The sequence below is a fragment of the Tachyglossus aculeatus genome, chromosome X4 (genome assembly GCF_015852505.1).
Source record: "Tachyglossus aculeatus isolate mTacAcu1 chromosome X4, mTacAcu1.pri, whole genome shotgun sequence".
NCBI classification, from domain to species: domain Eukaryota; kingdom Metazoa; phylum Chordata; class Mammalia; order Monotremata; family Tachyglossidae; genus Tachyglossus; species Tachyglossus aculeatus.
The window spans coordinates 2,558,479-2,576,520 of NC_052098.1; the positions used below are offsets into that span (position 1 = coordinate 2,558,479).

The 18,042-nt window shown below is 44.0% G+C and overlaps 1 protein-coding gene and 1 non-coding gene across 19 annotated transcripts; both read left to right on the forward strand.

The window, feature by feature from the left end:
- The first annotated feature begins 547 nt into the window (after positions 1–547).
- HNRNPK (heterogeneous nuclear ribonucleoprotein K) lies at positions 548–14,250 on the forward strand. Of its 18 annotated transcripts, none has more exons than XM_038769665.1 (16): positions 549–675; positions 2,817–2,900; positions 3,424–3,521; positions 3,948–4,004; positions 5,428–5,471; positions 6,328–6,400; positions 6,865–6,936; positions 7,435–7,548; positions 7,754–7,882; positions 8,332–8,639; positions 8,770–8,824; positions 9,159–9,275; positions 10,839–10,854; positions 10,933–11,015; positions 11,762–11,931; positions 12,744–14,250. In XM_038769665.1, exons 2-16 carry the CDS (start codon positions 2,843–2,845, stop codon positions 12,772–12,774), a joined length of 1,425 nt encoding a protein of 474 aa, XP_038625593.1. In that variant the 5' UTR covers positions 549–675; positions 2,817–2,842; the 3' UTR covers positions 12,775–14,250. The 18 variants fall into 18 exon arrangements, with proteins under 18 accessions (XP_038625609.1, XP_038625593.1, XP_038625601.1 ...); XM_038769662.1 differs by having other exon boundaries at positions 550–675; positions 12,684–14,250; XM_038769666.1 differs by having other exon boundaries at positions 550–675; positions 2,817–2,891; positions 12,684–14,250.
- Positions 14,251–15,195: 945 nt separating this feature from the next.
- Positions 15,196–15,333, forward strand: LOC119948412. Its single transcript, XR_005456809.1, has one exon. It is a non-coding gene; the product is annotated as a small nucleolar RNA SNORA7 (small nucleolar RNA).
- Positions 15,334–18,042: the final 2,709 nt, after the last annotated feature.

Here is an 18,042-nt window from a genome sequence, read left to right on the forward strand (position 1 = left end):
CACAGAACAAGAAAAAAAAGAAACCATTTCGGTCTTGGGGGTCCCCACCAACCCCCGCCTCAAATCGGGGGCTCGAGAGCACAATCCCCGTCGAGCGGAGTTTAACAGCGACTGGCCAAGATGTACTAGGGCCCGACAAATATGTGGCGACCCAGTCTTGAGTTCCGGGGTCAACCAATCAATCAATCGTATTTATTGGGTCCTGTCTGTGGGGGTGGTGGGCGACTGAGGCCTCTCCATTAGCCGGCCAGGAAGAAAGGGAGAACCCGAATCCTCTCAGGGCCAGGGGGAGACCACACTTACCCGCCACCACTGCGCTGGGGGAGGACAGAGGGGGTGCGGGAAGGTGCAGGTAAAGACCCCTTCTCGGCTCACCACAGCCTAAACCAGCCGCTAACTGCTATAACCCACCCCGCCTTTCGCGCCCTCAGTTTTTCTGTTGGCGCGCAAGATCTCGAGCCACCCTGCCCCCCCCCCCCCCAACTTGGCTGCGTGCGCACGAGCGCGCGAGATTCCCTTAAATCTCGTGAGATGTTAGCCCCTCGGCACTAGGGTGTGTGAGAGGAGAGGAAGAGGGCGCTTGTGGCGAGAGGACGGAAGACGCCATTATCCTGCCTTTCTCCCCAGCACCTATCTCTGAAGTCGTCGGAGTTTCCGCTCGCTCGGGATCTCTAGGTAAATGGAAGTTGGGGCGGGGGGAAGTTATGCGTGTTGGGGGGGATCGGGTACCCTTTGGGCGATCTCAAAGAAGAGATCGTAATGGCGTCTCGAGGCCCGTATTGCCCTCTCAGCCTGAAGGGAGGTGCCGACGGAAGGCGGGGCTCCCGCCTGCGCGTTGAGTGACAGCGCCCCTGGCCAATAGCGTCGGCGTCGCGCCACCCCCGATGGGTGAGCGGCCAATGAGGAGCGGAGTTTGGGCGCGCGGTTTTGTGGTAGGAGGGGGGCACTCGGAGGGGGTCGCGCTCGTTCTGTCTTGTCCGGAGTCGTCGGGAGGAGGTAGTTGTGTTGGCGAGTCGGCTTCGTGAGGTAAGGGCCGGGCCCGGGGAGGGGACACGCAAAAAGGGCCCGGGTCGGTGGCCACCCCCGGGACAATCGTGTGTGGGCGGTAGAAAACTAGTGCGAGGTGTTCAGGGTCCGCCATTTCTTCGCGACTGGCGGTAATTCCTCCGGGGCCCAGTCGTTAGGAGAAAGAAGTAGTCGCCCTCAATCTGAGGGGACTCCCGTATTCGGACCCTCCGAGATGGCGGCGACCCTTCGGTGTGGGTTATAGGGGCCGCCTGTGGGGCTGCATGATCCATCGGGGCGGGCCCCGCTCGGGCGGCCCCGGCGGTTGGAGGGCGGGGATGGTACAGTGGTTAGGGGACCGCTTGGACGCTTTGTCTTGCGCGGCCGTTGCGAGGGGGGGTGGGGGCCGAAATGGTCCTCACCGCGTGGTGGGAGAAGGGCGGGGGGGGGAGGGGGAGGGGAGGAGAAGCCTGATCGCGGCTCCGCCTATTTGCACGTAGGCGCCATTACAGGGGCCGCCATTTTCCGTCGGATCTGGTGAGGAAAGGAGCTGCGTTTCTTCAGCCCCCTCGCGCATTTCAAGCAGCTATTGTTCGGGTATGGGCGGCCCGGGGTGGCGGGGAAGATGAGAGGCGGGGGACGGAGGACTTATTTCTAGAGTAAATTAATCCTTTTTGCGAGGCCGTGATTTTTTGCCCTGGCTGGGGAATGGTGGAGCGGGTCCGCCATCCCCTTTTGTGCCCGAGCCCCCGAATGGGGGCGAAGAGGAAAAAGGTGGCGCTCATTTTAAGTCAAAATTGGGGTTTCACTGATGGCCTCGCGGGGGAATCCGCCCATTTAACCCTCCGCTAGCTTGTAGTCGTTGGCCAGCGGCCGCCTGCCTCGAGCCACGTGTCGTCTCCTGCCTCAGAGAGGGCGTCTCCTCTTACGTCTCTAATTTATGGCCTTTTCTACCCTCTCTGGGGAATAGTGCCTCCCGCAAAAGAAAATCCGCCCTGGGTCCTAATATAATCCTTTTTTTAAGAAAATTTCGTGGTGGTAAATTTCAAATGAAATGACTTGCTTTGGTGTGCAATCACCGTTTTAAAGGGGGGACCGAAATTACATGAGATATTTGCCGTTGGTTCCGTCTTTAGTTTTAATAGTTTCGACTAGGCATTTTGTGCCAACTGTAATGGGCTGTTTACCAGATATCTCCTTTCACTAAGAAAACTGAATTCCGCGGGGGGAGGGAGAGTTCTCCGCCCTTTCGGAGCGGAGATAAATGGTCTTTATCCGATTCTAATTGCGTAGTTCACGCTACTCCATGTCTTGGCCTAATGGGCCGAAATTACTAAGAGCACCGAAAGTATCCCTTTCGAAAATATGGGTGAAAAAATCGTGGCTCTAAAGTGCTGTAATAAATTTGCTGCCATGAAACTGGCAGCTGGATTATTGGATTCCATGTCCGTTATTCGATCCCTTGGAAATTGTGCCCAGATTTTCGTTGATTTAATATCACTTGGTGGAATTGGGCCATAAATCGTTAAAAAAAAAGTTTAGAAATTGTCACAGAACACAAATCGACCTTAATTAGAACTCAGAAGAGTAAATGAACAGAATCAACACTGATTTGGTTCGTTTTTATAGGCCACTGCAGTACTAGGGTGTCAGTTTTTAGATCCCGCCCAGGACACTTCAGTTCTGCTCTGCAAGGATATATAATACTGGTAGGTTCTAGAAGCAGAGCTACTTCTGCCTGCGCTCTCTAGCGAGATGCTCGGTTTGCTTCCTAATATGTCGAGTGTACTAGCCTGTTTTCTTTTTGACAGATTGCCTACCGATTTAATTGAAGAAAATGGAGACTGAACAGCCGGAAGAAACCTTCCCCAACACCGAAACTAATGGTGAGTTTGGTAAGTAAATTTTTTTTTATTTGCAGCTATTAAAAGGGTGCTGGCCGGAAATCAGAAAGTGTTTCGAGACAAACCCATAATTACAATTTTATTGCTTGTGTTTGTGCTTTGCGTAGTTCAGAAAGTAGCTATATTGGTTATGATCATGAACCTAGTTTTTATTTTGGCTTTTGAAAAGCTTGAGTAAGTGGACATATTTACATTGTGGCTCTTAAATGTATACAATTGGATTAAGAATTGCAAGTAATGTATCCATAAATCGTTCCTTTTTTTAATAATTGAATTGATGTATTTTTCCATTTATGCTGTGCCAGCTGCTAGACTTCAGAGAATCAAAATTTAGATTGATTTGTGCTTTCAACATAGTAATGTAATGGGATTTAATGGCCTTTTAAAGGACTTGTCCCATTAACAACAGTGCATTCAGATGCAGCCTAGTAAGCATTGGAGATGAAGTCAGAATGGCAGAAAAGGAAAAAAATGAAATTGTGTTGCTATTCTAATTTCAATGTTTAATTTTTAGGTAAACGTCCTGCAGAAGATATGGAAGAAGAGCAGGCCTTTAAGAGATCACGCAACACTGATGAGATGGTTGAACTGCGCATCCTGCTTCAGAGCAAGGTATGGTTACTTTGAATGAATCCTGTGAATGTGGACCATTTGCAAGAGTAGTTCTCTTTGGGAGGAACCATCTTTAGATCCTTAGCACTGATTAAAATGAGACCACTAATAAAAGGTCTTCATATCAAAGGTGGAAATGGTTTTTACTTTTCACAGAGAAACCTGAAAGTAGTTTACTTGTTCCTAGCTGCTGCTTCCAAGCATAGTTGCTGTGTATCGTCATTGCATGTTCAGTTAAAAGATTTGGCAGAAATTGCAACTGGAGTTGCTTAGTGAGGAATCTGGATTTCACTAGGGACTGGGAAGTACAGATGTATATAAAGAAAATCCTGACTAATTGCAGTGCACTATTGTTTACTATGAGAATTTGTTTCAGTTTGTTAGGCACATGATCAAAATTCAAGCCTATTTTTTCCCCCCCTCCAGAATGCCGGTGCAGTCATTGGGAAAGGAGGGAAAAATATCAAAGCCCTTCGTACTGACGTAAGTATTTAAGTTTGAAATGCCTTTAAAAGTCAGGCTCTGTTTTACATGTTTCTAGAGACTTAAAATTTCAATCTTGAGTCCTCATTTAACAGCCTAGCTAATAAATCATTTGTAATGATTGTGAGTATAGGTGATATCAGGGTTTGCCGTTTCTGTTGTAATTTAAGCTCATTGAGCCATGTGGGAGGTTTGTATTAAACCTCCTTACTTCCTAACAAATTCACCAAATTCTACACTTCAAATAAGATAGCTTAATTAGAAATATTGACAATGCTTTAAAATCCCTTAATCGCATTATTTCACTTGTGTGAATCAGTTGCAGAATCACAGAGAAACATTATCGGTGGCTGATTTAACCCAAAGATAGATGGATTTTTTTAAATTTCCAAACCATTCATCTGTTCTGACAGCTTGCACCGAAGCACAAAAAGTCATAAATGTAAAGATTGCATGACTTCAGCCTAAGTGGAGAATAGTGTAGGAATTTATTCTTTAATTTGGGTGCAGTTAATGATTGTGATTACCTTCAAATTTATAGTGGGTTGACTCTTGTGATTAGACACATTCACTATGGGCACCTCCAGCAGTGAGTGTATTTATGGGATTTTGACACTAAAACTCTTGAATGATTTCTCCTAGTCTACACCCCCCCTTATGTTTAACATCTTCCTAAAATTGAGGCAATTGTGACTGTTGAACCCTATTTGACAGTATTCTGTTTCTCTTTCGGTCGCAGATCTTTGTATGTTCTTCTTACCTATGTAAACTGAACTGAAAAATTGTTTTTTTTTTAAAGTTTGCAAGCTTGCCTTCTGGAACCCAGGAATAAGCCCAAAAACTTACATGAGTGGTTTTGCAGCTAGGGTTTTACTTTTCCATTGCTCTCCTTAAATCCAGATGCAGTATATGATCATCTGGGTCACTAATTTCCCCATTTGTTCAGGATTACTTTTGAGTCACGACAGACAGGTTTTGTGTCTACCCTCATGAGCCAGCCTGCTACTGAAACAAGATTTGTTACACGTAAAAAGAATACTTGGAACCATCATATAAGAGTCCTTATGTGAAGGCACAATCAAATGTAGAGGAATTGTGTTAGTCTTCAGAACAACTTAAAGCTTGTTTCATTAATTGAGAGTAATGAGTATAGTTTGTATTAAATTTAAATTTATTGCTTTTCCCCCCTTTTCCCTCTCCTTGTTTTTTTGGCCATATATCTCCGTTGCCCATGTACTGGATCGACTTGCCCCTGCGTTGCCCACCATGACGTTGGCCCATCCGCCCCTGAACGCCCATGTGAAAACCCTGGTTGGCTATGCCCAAAAATGTGCTCGTTGCCAAACGGGTACCATACTTGACAACTTCCGATTGAATGCCCATGCCCAATGCCAACATCCACGAACGCCAATGACCAATGCAGTACAATGCCAGTGTTTCAGTCCCAGACAGCAGTGGCCCCGAGCGGTATGTCCCAACAGTTTATGCCTCACTGCCTGATTAGAAAGAGAGAAATGTATTTTATTACCTGCCTTTATATAATTAAATAGTATCCCCTATAGACGGTGTATTGTATTTCAAGTTTCTGTCTTATTTTCCCCATTAAGTCTTTTTTGTCACTGAACTTTTACCGTGAGTTGCCCACCCGAACAAATCCACTAATTTTATTTCGATGGAAGGAGCACAGCTTCAAGTGTTGCATATATTTGCTGCATTGTAAATCAGATTGTTTCAAAATAGCCTCTCGCTCTGTCTTTTGTGGCCCACCTTACTCCCTGACATTGCCTGTTCATAATTTTTTCTGATGAAATGCTAACTCTGGATCACTCTTCTTCACTTCTCATTTGTGTTGTCTTTGTTTTTTTGTCTTGCATTGTATTTGTTTTCTTGCAGAGCCCATTAGTGATCTAATTTCTAACTGGTCTCATAACCTTTCTCCAAGTATAATGTTCACCACTTGCATATCCCCACTTTTCCTATGAGAAGGTGTGCCAGTTTTACCGATGTAATAGCGAGGGTAACCTAAATTAGTGGTGGCGGGGAACGTGAATATTCACTTCTGCTTCAGTTCTGCGTCAATTTCTTGCCCACTTAATCTGAGCCCTTCCAAAAGCCCATTCTATCTCTGCAAGATCTAATCTTTAACTATCGTGTATGTATTGGGCATAAACCAAAATGCATGTCAATTCTATAAATAGGCTGTTGTGAATGGGGAATATTAGATGTGTACTGCGTTCTGTAAAGTTTGAGATAATCTGGATGGACCCAAAACTTACTCTCTTCTCTCCCACTTTTCTGTACTGATATATGTGGTATTTGACAGCATATTGAGTATCAGTGCAGATATTGAAACAATTGGAGAAATCCTGAAGAAAATCATCCCTACCCTGGAAGAGGTAGGCTCTTCTATACTTATATTGCATTTAGAAATTAAAAAGGGACATTTTAGCTGTGTGATTTGGCGTGCGGGGGTTGGGGGGTGGTATAGGATCATTTACCAGGGCATTGGACCAGTTGAACAGTCCTACTGAACTCCTCTGACACATCAGGCTGGCCACTTCTGGATTGTAGCATGCAGGGTCTTGTCCTTTTGACCGTTAGGCTGAATAAAATTTTTAGTAGAAGGGTGCTTGAAGTGGAAACAACGGGGCTGAAATGAAGCACAATAACTTGGGGAGGGGGTGGGTTCGTAAGGGTGTGTATATATCAAGGAGGCAGAAGAATAGTCTGTGCGATTGGAGTGGTAGACAGTTCAGAGAATAGCTGTAAGCACTGAATTGTGGTCGCTTTACCAATATATGCTACAATAGCCTGATCACATTAGACACTTAACCTATTACTTTTATTTTTCTACTTTCAGGGCCTGCAGTTGCCATCACCCACTGCAACCAGCCAGCTCCCGCTCGAATCTGATGCTGTGGAATGCTTAAATGTATGTCATAGTGCCATTGAACCCCACTGAAGTATGGAGCCTGGCCCATAGGAACAATTATGTTTTAACACTTAACACACTTTTCCCATCTCTAGAGAAAACACTTGAAAATGTGAAAGAAATGGTATTACAACTCACTGTTGACCCTGCTCCATGCTGCAGTGGGAATATAACTACATTTGCAAAGTGTTTTGCAGTCATTTTTAATTATGGTGTTATTTGAATGTTAATGGTAATTGTGGTAACAGCGACATGCTAAATGGCTGCAGTGTGGGTATGGTGTTGCAGGACCTGAAAAAATAGTTTTTTAAGGTGTTGCAGAATGTCCTTTATGGGCCTGGCTATTGAGGATATTTAAGCAAATAACTGGTAAAGTTATTGAATATTGAAATATTCAGGTTGCTGACTGCAACAATATAATGGAATGATTTTAATTACCGGATAAGTGTGTGTTGGTAACTTACTTTGTACTAAAGTTCTGTAAATCTCAATCCACAGTACCAACACTATAAAGGAAGCGACTTTGACTGCGAGTTAAGGCTGTTGATTCACCAGAGTCTGGCGGGAGGAATTATTGGTGTCAAGGGTGCTAAAATCAAGGAGCTTCGAGAGGTAAAGGCCTCTTTCTTTAGTAAAAGGCTTTTGATTGTTTGGGGAGGGCAAAGTATTTCTCATTGCCCTGTACCTGTCTAGACATGGCTTTCCTTCCCCTGCACTCTTTGTGTTCTCATCATTTTATTTCTAATTTTGGCATCCTTGGGATTGAGAAGAAACCATTGAAGGTTATTCATTTGCTTAAATGTGTTTTAATTTACAGAACACTCAGACTACAATCAAGCTTTTCCAGGAGTGCTGCCCTCATTCCACCGATAGGGTTGTCCTCATTGGTGGGAAGCCTGATAGAGTTGTGGAGTGCATAAAAATCATTCTCGATCTCATCTCTGAGGTAAAACTTTACATCTTTGTTCTGATTAATGCTTAGCTTGGAAGAAATCTGGCTCCCATTTTGACTTCTAATTATGCACAATGCTTGTGCATTGCTTAATCTTGATCCAAAGGATCTGAGGATTTCCAGGTTCATTCTAGTTCAGTCTGGGAATGTTCGCAAAGCAATTACAGGGCTTGGGGAAAACGTGAAGCATGATTTGCCATGTTTATTTAGTGTGAAAACAAGGTATAAGTTTCCTGCGTGTAGAAGCGATTCTTGTTGTTCAAGTTAAACGGGATCTCTGTGTGGTATAAAACTGCCTTGACAGTGCCTTGTTGACCTTGTGGACGGTAGGAAAAATGTAGTGTTCCGGAACTTGATTCGGTGGCGTTGTATAAAGACATGACCTGACTTCATTTCATTGGCATATAGATGTGCTAAATATCTTTTTCCCCCATTTAACTTAGTCTCCTATCAAAGGACGAGCACAGCCATACGATCCCAACTTCTATGACGAAACCTATGACTATGGCGGTTTCACCGTAATGTTTGATGACCGAAGAGGGCGTCCTGTGGGATTCCCCATGCGTGGAAGGGGTGGCTTTGATCGGATGCCCCCAGGACGTGGTGGGCGTCCCATGCCTCCATCCAGAAGAGATTATGATGATATGAGCCCTCGCCGAGGACCGCCTCCACCGCCTCCTGGTCGTGGGGGCCGGGGTGGTAGCAGAGCTCGGAATCTTCCTCTCCCTCCTCCCCCTCCACCTAGAGGAGGGTAAGTTGTCTTTTTGAATGCCCAGCCTAAAGTACTGCTTTCTAGAGTACTGGCTTGGGTTTTTTTGCTTGTTCTTAGGGAGTAGTTTGGCCATCTGTATTAACCTGTGGAACTTGTCTGTTGGTTTCAGTGATCTCATGGGTTATGATAGAAGAGGCCGACCTGGAGACCGTTATGATGGCATGGTGAGCTATTTTTAATTCTGGTTGGTGCAGAACTGGGGTGGCTTTTGTGAATACATACTGGATTATTCTACCGTCCTGAAAACACTTGAGCCCATTTATAGAGGTCACAATCCCTCTGTGAAAGTAAACTGGTCCTGCTTAGGTGTCATCTGAGAAGAAATGATGCCAGTGGACAGAGTAATGATACCCATATCAGTGTTTCTGCAGGTGCCTTGAGAGCAGATGTGACCACACCCAAAATTTTGTCTCTGGACTGTGATGCAATCCTTTGGTTTGGGTTGATCATTGGCAGGAATTGAGCAAAAAAAATATTTCTGTTACCTATGTGATACAGGTTGGTTTCAGTGCTGACGAGACCTGGGACTCGGCAATAGACACCTGGAGCCCTTCAGAATGGCAAATGGCTTATGAACCACAGGTTGAGTATCACGGGCTTAGTGTTGATGCACAGGTTGAGTATCACAGGCTTAGTGTACCTATTCTATCTATACTTAAATCTTTCCTAAACTAAGCACAGTTTTCTCCCACAAAATGCCCACAAATCTATGTGGGTGGGGAGAGATGGAGGAAGCCAGGCAAGGAAGATGGATCTGGGTTGTGCGGGAGAAGGGTGTATGGAGGTGTTTGAGAAGGGAGCCTGCCCTGGCAGAGAGAAGTGGGAGATGGGAATTGTGTATGCACATACTATTAATCTTCAGAATCTGCTAGTGGGAGCTAGGTGCTTAAGACAAAACAGGATTTGGGGTCCCTGCAGCTCCCCTCAGGCTGAGTGGAGAAAGTACTGCAGTGGGAGAAAGGATGGGGGAGTGGAGTTGTCTCTCCATTCCTACTAAATCCTCTAACTTGAAGAAGCTGGAGAACATTTGGTAAAGCCTCCCTGGCCCTGGTTGGAGCCGTGTGCAGTTGGGACTAGTACATCTCCCAGGCAGTAGCATTCAGATGACAACAGCAGCCCCAGAATTCCAAAGAAGAATTAGGGACATCCCTAAGATAATTGGTAATCTGGCAAAGCACTCACCGTACTATTCCCAGCCCTTGGTGAGCTTGATGACAATTTTACGTGTGAGCGGGCAAAATGGGGAGAGTGGTTGCAGTAAGGTTCGTAGTCAAAGGATGAAGAGTCCAAGGAAAAATCTATGTATATACAAATGCCTGTTAAGGGTGGCTGAAATTAAGTGAGGTTTTCTGAGGAACTTTGAAGATGGCTGAGCTGTGGTTTTTTCTGGGGTGGGAAGAAGAAACAGCATGGGCTAGAGGACCACCTAGGAGCTGGGGTGTGCAGAGCAAATGCAGTGAGGTGAAGAAGAGCTGTCGACAACTGTTCTAGTCTAGCACAGCATTGCTTCAGAGAGCTGACTGATACTAATGGGATAGGAAAGGTGTGAGGGAGAAAGTAAAGCAAAATAAGTGGCTGGAGGGAGGACCCAAACTTTCCTGCATGATAAGTTCTGTACTTGACGTGTGTGTGTGTGTGTGTGTGTGTGTGTGTGTGTGTGTGTATATACATACACCAAGTTATCTTCAGTTTTATTTCCCATTGATTTGACTTTCAGAACTAATTTTCAAAAGATGACACCTTCCAAGAATGCAGTTGCAATGCTGTGCTGTTTTACTGAGCTACTACAATTTAATTCGTGTTTCCACTAGTTGAGTTAGTTGGGATGCCAAGCATCTGGTGTTCTGAATAGTGCATGAGTGGGAATCACCCTACAATCTAAATGGGGGATTATTTTACACAAAAGGTGGCATATCCAAATGTCTACTAAGCATACCTGACATCCTAATTTAATTTTGACACATGCCTTGCTGTTGAACAAACTTGGAATTTGACCTTCCCTTCATGTTTAGGAGTGGCTGCTACAGAGTTAGAATAAATGAATGTGAAAGTTCTTGGTGCTAATGAGTCTTACTACAGACTGGCTGTCTAAACCTGTAATATTCATCACTTGCTAATTCATTTTAAGTATCTTACCAAACATACTAATAGTCTATTTTTTGCCTCCTTGATTCTTAGGGTGGTTCTGGATATGGTAAGTTTTTTGACTGATTATTTCTTTTCTGCAATTTTCATGCTTTGTGGAGGACATGATGCTTATGACTTGATTCAGATTATTCCTATGCAGGGGGTCGTGGTTCATATGGTGATCTTGGAGGACCCATCATTACAACACAAGTGACTATTCCCAAAGATGTAAGTACTTCATTTTTAAGTTGTATTTGCACTACATTTAATTTTGAGGGGAAGTTGGGTAGATGCTAAGTGTTAAGACTTCGCAATTCCACTTAAATTACTATGTCATAGTTCTGACAGGGGACTTCCTTATGTGGGATGATGGGGGTTTCAGTTGCTCAGCCCTCCGAGGTCAGTCCTGTGAGGGGTGGTCCCAAAATTAGAATGTCTCTAAGGCTTATCCGGGGTCTCAAAGATCAAGTTTGTTAGGATTTCATGGCATTATTTTCATTTTGAACTTCCTTGATACAAATCCTAGCCAGGATCACCAGGAAGGGCGGGGGGGATGGTCCTCAATTCCATCTGGCTCTCCTAGTTCAAATGGCCTAGAAAAGCATTCTTAGTCCTAACCTAAATTTAGCTAATCATGTTAAATCCCTAGGTTGAAGTTGATTAGCAAAAGAGCCTTAGTGTTGAGTTGAGAGGATGAAATCACTTTGTGTGATATGGATTCAATTTTGGCAGGGTTTCCCCAGTGTCTTGTCCAACTCATTTCTCCAAGCAGTAAATTGCACCACTTGAAGAAATGAGGATAAAGGGAAGGCATTTCTCAATTACCTCTTTTCTAGAAGTGGGTGGAGGGGGGGCAACTGATGAGGGCTTTGATTAAAGACTGTTAGAACCTGATCATTAAGTTATTTGTTTCAGGGGACTTTTTAAAAAATTGTACACTGATTTTTTTTTTTTTCTTTCCCTGCTCACTCCAGTTGGCTGGATCCATTATTGGCAAGGGAGGCCAGCGGATCAAACAAATACGCCATGAATCAGGGGCTTCAATCAAAATAGATGAGCCTTTGGAAGGATCTGAGGATCGCATTATTACCATTACAGGAACACAGGACCAGATTCAGAATGCACAGTATTTACTGCAGAACAGGTAAGTTGAAGTCTAATAATAGAAGCTAATAGAAGTTAATTGTAAGGCTAACTCTTACACATTAAGAACTAAACCTTCATTCTCAATGGGTGGCTTTTTGGTTTTTTTGGTTTTTGTTTCTTACAAGCCATGGTCTTGTTTTGGGACCTAACTTCTGAAGTTCTTGGTGGCTTTGCTTTGATCTTTCTTCTTTTGCTTTCATACTAAAATGAAGAGAGACCTTCCTTCACTAATCTTACTGGAAGAAGCCTTAACCAAGCAGTCCTCCTTTCTGGTGAAAACTGCTGCAAAAAACTACTTGTAGTAAATTTATATAGAGCCTGTAGAATATATAGAAGATTTCAGTGGACGTTGGTCTAGTTCTGTGTGGAAGACTAGTGATTTTGTTGTTTGTAGATAACTAAATCGACAACAAATCGCAGTCTGCCATATGGCACAGACCATGCCTCTACAGGACAAGTTGCAAATGATTGGTGCTGTTTAAATGCAGCATTTCACACCTTACTGGCAACCTTCCCTGTCTTTTTCTGCCAAGTATTAACACCTTTTAAATTTCACTTTCTAAATTCTGCTCTGTTTTTTAGAGGAGGCTTTTTCTAATGTTGGGCTTAGATTGGTTCGTAATGGTTCGTTTTCTAAAACATAGATTAGGTTAATTGCTGAACTTATTAAAATTGACTTGTTTGAAATTGTTGATGCAAGATGTCATGTACAAAAATTCTAATTCGCATTTTTTTTCTTTTCTTTTATAGTGTGAAGCAGTATGCAGATGTTGAAGGATTCTAATGCAAGATATTTTTTCTTTTTTATAGTGTGAAGCAGTATTCTGGAAAGTTTTTCTAAGACTAGTGAAGAACTGAAGGAGTCCTGCATCTTTTTTTTTTATCTGCTTCTGTTTAAAAAGCCAACATTCCTCTGCTTCATAGGTGTTCTGCATTTGAGGTGTAGTGAAATCTTTGCTGTTCACCAGTTGTAATGTTTTAGTTCCTTACAAACAGGGTTGGGGGAGGGGTGTGCAAAACTAACATTGGAATTTTGAAACAGCAGCAGAGAGAGTGACTTTATTTTTGTTCATTGTTGGTGTTTAAATTCCCCCCCTCCTGTTAACTATTGTGAACACCTTGCTTTTGTGGTCACTAATTTTTTTGAGGGGGGTGGGGCTGGGGAAAAGAGTGAAATCCACATATCCCCAGCATCCATTCAGAGCAGTGTGCAGAATGTAATGCTCTTTTGTAAGAAACGTTTTATGATTTTTAAAATAAATTTAGTGAACTTATTTTTGGTGGTCTTTTTTTCAAGACATTAAAAAGTGGCTGATTCTCCCCCACCTTCCCTTCACCTCCATTTCCCCTTAAGCCTCAAAAGCAGCACTAATTAAACACTAAGTTTGATTTTCAGCTCCTCTGTGGATATTAGGCAAATCTCCTCTTGGATATAGTCGTATGTCTTGGCAAATTGAGCCCTGTTGACATCTTGATGGCTTGAAAGTCCATTGCTTGGGAAGAAATTGCAGCACATTCATTCATGCAACAAGCTGGTTTTTGCAAACGCTTGCCCCCTCCCTACTTGCACAATTTTCTAAGTTAGTGATTTGTGGAGCAGAATCGAGCTGGGGAACACTACTACAAATTTAAGTTTTTAAAATGATATAGGTACACATCCAAAGCCCAATTGGCAGTTAAGTTGATAAATCAGAATTCCACTTGGTTGTATGACAGGCTGAATAAATTCTTATTAGGTATTTCTCACATGTAGACAAAATATGTCAATTTGCTGGTGTCTACTGGTTACACTGTAAAAAAAAAAATATTGTTTTTCCCATTGTATGCAGACCTAAGAAACAAAGATGTACCATTTCTCTGTATGTTGATTTATGTAGGAAATGTTTGTGAACAATTCAAAAATGATGAAAAGTACCTGTGGATGTTTTGTGTAGTATCTTGGCATTTGTATTGATAGTTCAAGTTCCAACTTCACTTCCAAATAAAAGTAACTCCCACAAAACTGGATGTGATGTGCCCACTTTGGAGAATGAGTGACTGTTTCTAGTTGTCATTTTTCTCATGGATTTTTGTGTGGAGTGATTTGTATGCTTGCCTCAACAGACATTTGGGGGAGTTTTCCATCCCCTTATGCATGTGTTTTGAAGCATGGTTCAGCAGCCCTAATGCCAAGTTGTATTCAATTTTTGTTCATTACTGTGCCAAGAGATACTGGAACCTCTGCTTTATAACCTGACTGCCTGTATGTAGAAAGACAAATAGATTTTTGGTTTGGAAGTGGTGAGCTGAGGTACTATTAAAAGATGGAGATATTTTACCTGTTGACTTGCACAATCCCATTTATTGCAATAGTAAGAGTGGTATTAAACACTTACTATGTGCCAGGCACTGAAGTAAGTGTTGGGGTGGATACAAGCAAATCGGGTTGGCCAGAGTCCCTGCCTTATGTGGGGATCAGAGTCTTAAATCCCCATTTTCCAGACGAGGTAACTGAGTCACAAGTGAAATAACTACCTAAGGCCACAGACAAGTGGCAAAGGTGGGATTAGAATCCGGGTCCTTCGGACTCCCGGGCACCTACTCTTCCAGTAACCCAAGCTGCGTCTTACGTGACCGTGAAAAAAACTTGGCTGTGGGCAAGTGCTGGGTTAATGGTTCAAAGGCCTGAGGCAGTTCCTATACTGGCCGTGGAGAAAGGGACACGCTCACATCATATCCAAGAAGGGATGCCAGTGTTGCCAATAGTCCAAGCCTTGACTTGGCTTATGGTTTCCCTCTGGCAAGTGGCAGAGGGCAAGTTTCCTAAGGGAAAACTAAAGTTTTCCTAAAGTTCCAGCCAACTCGAGTTGAGGTTGCTTCTGTCAGGCTACCTGAAGTGAATATCAGCCCCCAAATGGGATTGATGGGGTTATCCAACTGCGTCATTGGGGTAGGGTGGGGGCCTTGTTCAAGCTGAGGTGGCATGAGAAAACCCAGTGGGGTTGGGGACAAGATATGGGGAGGGGGGTGGGGGGTGAGCCAGGGTGGAAAGAGTCAAGACCACTAGTACACAAGGCTGCAGATGAAAGATGGAGGTTGGGGCACTTAACATGTGGGTTGAAGGATGGAATTATCTTTCATGTTTACTAGGACCCATCTAGACCCTGGCTTCCTGCCCCGTATTCTGCCTGCCACATTCATAAGTGAAAGGGAAGACTTGCCATTCTGCCTTTTGCACATATAATAGGTTGACATATGTATTAACCTATGGTAGATGGTATGACCCCTTTCAGCGTCACACCTGGAGAGTTTCCGGTACTTTACCAGTCTCGGCTGTGGGAGGGAGAGTCAAGCAGAGGCCTACCTGTTCCATTCCTAGCTTGGCCCGTGGCTAGTGAGTGGAAGGTAATCTGCTACAAGTCAAAACTCCCTTGTGCTGGGCAGCAGCAGCAGGAGGGAGAGATGAGGGTGGAGATTTGAGTTGAGTGCAGAAGGAGACAATGGGAAACCACTTCTGTATTTTTACGAAGAAAACTGGATAAACTACCAGAATGATTGCAGATGGAGGTGGGGCATTCTGGGGGAGATGCGTCCATGGCGTCGCTATGGATCGGAGACGACTCGAAAGCATAAGACGATGGTTTGAAAGGCCTTTGTTCAAACTGTGCTGTTCCTAGCAAAGTTCAAAATTGATGTAGTTTGCATTGATAATCATTTTGTCAAGAGCTGACCATTTTTCTTTCCTGTAAGGCTCCTCACTACTTGGGTTAATTTCAAAACATTCCAATGTAGTCTCTGCTTTGCTTGAGCAGTGTTCCTGTGAATTGGCTACTGTTCTACATATTGAGAAGTTGTCATTTGCTTTAGGTTGCTACCCAGGGATTTATTCACCAGAAAATGGTGCGTAGATTAGCTGAAAATTCCAAAGGAAAGCTCCAGTTTCCCCACTTTCAAGTCAGTGGCATTTATTGCGTGCTTAACTGCGTGTGGAGCACTGAACGAAGTACTTGGGAGAAGATTACACTTCGATATGGAGCAACCTTGAGGGCCAGACCCTGACACGTAATAATGTTCTCACGCCTAAAATTATCGACTGTGCTTTGTTTTTGCAGTTCTCTCACTGTTGACCTCTTGGTCATGCCCCCCCTTAATAATAATTATGGTATTAAAGCGCTTACTATCTACTAAGCGCTCGGGTGGTTAAAAGCAAATCGGTTGGACAAAGTCCCTGTCCCCTGTGGGGCTCACAGTCTCAATCCCCATTTTACAGATGAGGTAATTGAGGCCCAGAGAAGTGAAGTGACTTGTCTGGGGTCACACAGCAGATAAGGGGAGCTGGGATTAGAATCCATGACCTTCTGACTCGCAGGTCCATGCTCTATCCACTAGGCCATGCTGCTTCCTGTGCTCCTTTATAGCTGGAACTGCTTCATTATCTGGCAGACTACTGCTCTCCCCATCTTCAAGGCCTCTGATTCTCCTCTCCACACCCTGTCTCTTCCTCCACCTCCACTCCATCCCCAACAGCCACTTCAGTACTTTTGTGTCATCTGAGCACTTGCTTCCTCTTACCTGTAATTTGTTTTAATGTCTGACCTCTGCTAGGCTGAAAGCAGTGTGGTCTATTGGAAGGAGGACATGGGTTCTAATCCTGTCCCTGCCACTTGCTGCTGTGTGACCTTGGGCAAATCACTTAACTCCTCTGTGCCTCATCTGTAAAATGGGAACTAAATCCTACTCCTTCCTACTTAGGGACTGCCCAACCTGATAACCTTTTATCTACTCCAGCTAGTCAATCATATTTATTGAGCACTTACTGTGTGCAGCACACTGTACTAAGCACTTGGGAGAGTGCAATTTAACACAAAAAATGGGATTTGTTAAGCACTTACTATGTGCCAAGCAGTGTTATAAGCGCTGGGGTAGATACAAGATAGGTTGGATACAGTCCCTGTCCCACTTGGGGCTCACAGTCCTAATCCCCATTTTACAGATGAGGTAACTGAGGCATAGAGAAGTGAAGTGACTTGCCCAAGGTCACATAGCAGACAAGTAGTGCAGCCGGGATTAGAGCCCACAACCTCTGACTCCCAGGACAGTGCTCTTGTCACTAGGCCATGCTGCTCCTCTGTAGTAGGAACTGGGGGTCATATAATGGAATAAAGAGACATGATCCTGCCCTCAAGGAGTCTACAATCTAGTCTATACAGTAAGTGCTCAATAAATATGCTTAACAGGGATTGATAATGGGATGAATTTAAAAGTGTATATATGCTACAAGTCTAATAAGCTAGAGAGCAATAGAATAACGTAGTGAGGATGGCTGTGTTATTGGCAAATGGAGACAGAACCATTACAAGTTTTATGGGCCACATAACATTTTATTTTTTTGAAAACTAGATTTAGTTCTATAACACATGAGAAGTGATGTTGCCCTGTGGATTGAGCACGGGCCTGGGTTCATTCATTCATTCATTCAATCATATTTATTGAGCGCTTACTGTGTGCAGAGCACTGTACTAAGCGCTTGGGAAGTACAAGTTGGCAACATATAGAGATGGTCCCTACCCAACAGTGGGCTCACAGTCTAGAAGGGGGACACAGAACAAAACAAAACAGTAACAAAATAAAATAAATAGAATAAATATGTACAAATGAAATAGAGTAATAAATACATACAAACATATATACATATATACAGGTGCTGTGGGGAGGGGAAGGAGGTAAGACGGTGGGGTGGAGAGGGGGAGGAGGGGGAGAGGAAGGAGGAGACTCAGCTAGACTCACTCGCTCCCCTTTCCCTTCGCCGCTCTCATACCACTAACCCACAGCCCTGGATCACTGCCACTGTCCGCCTCCTTCGCTTTTATGCCAGAGCTGCCGAATGCTGCTGGTGAAAGTCTAAACACCATGCCAACCTCGTTCACATCAAGTTTTTCCTTTCCTACCTTAACTCAGCCCTCTCCTCTGCCAGACAAAACTATTTCTCCTCCCTTATTGACACCCATGCCCATCATCCCCGCCAGCTCTTCCGTACATTCAACTCCCTTCTCAGGCCCCCGGTTCCTTCCCCTCCTCCTTCCCTCACCCCCAACGATCTGGCCTCCTACTTCATTAACAAAATTAAATC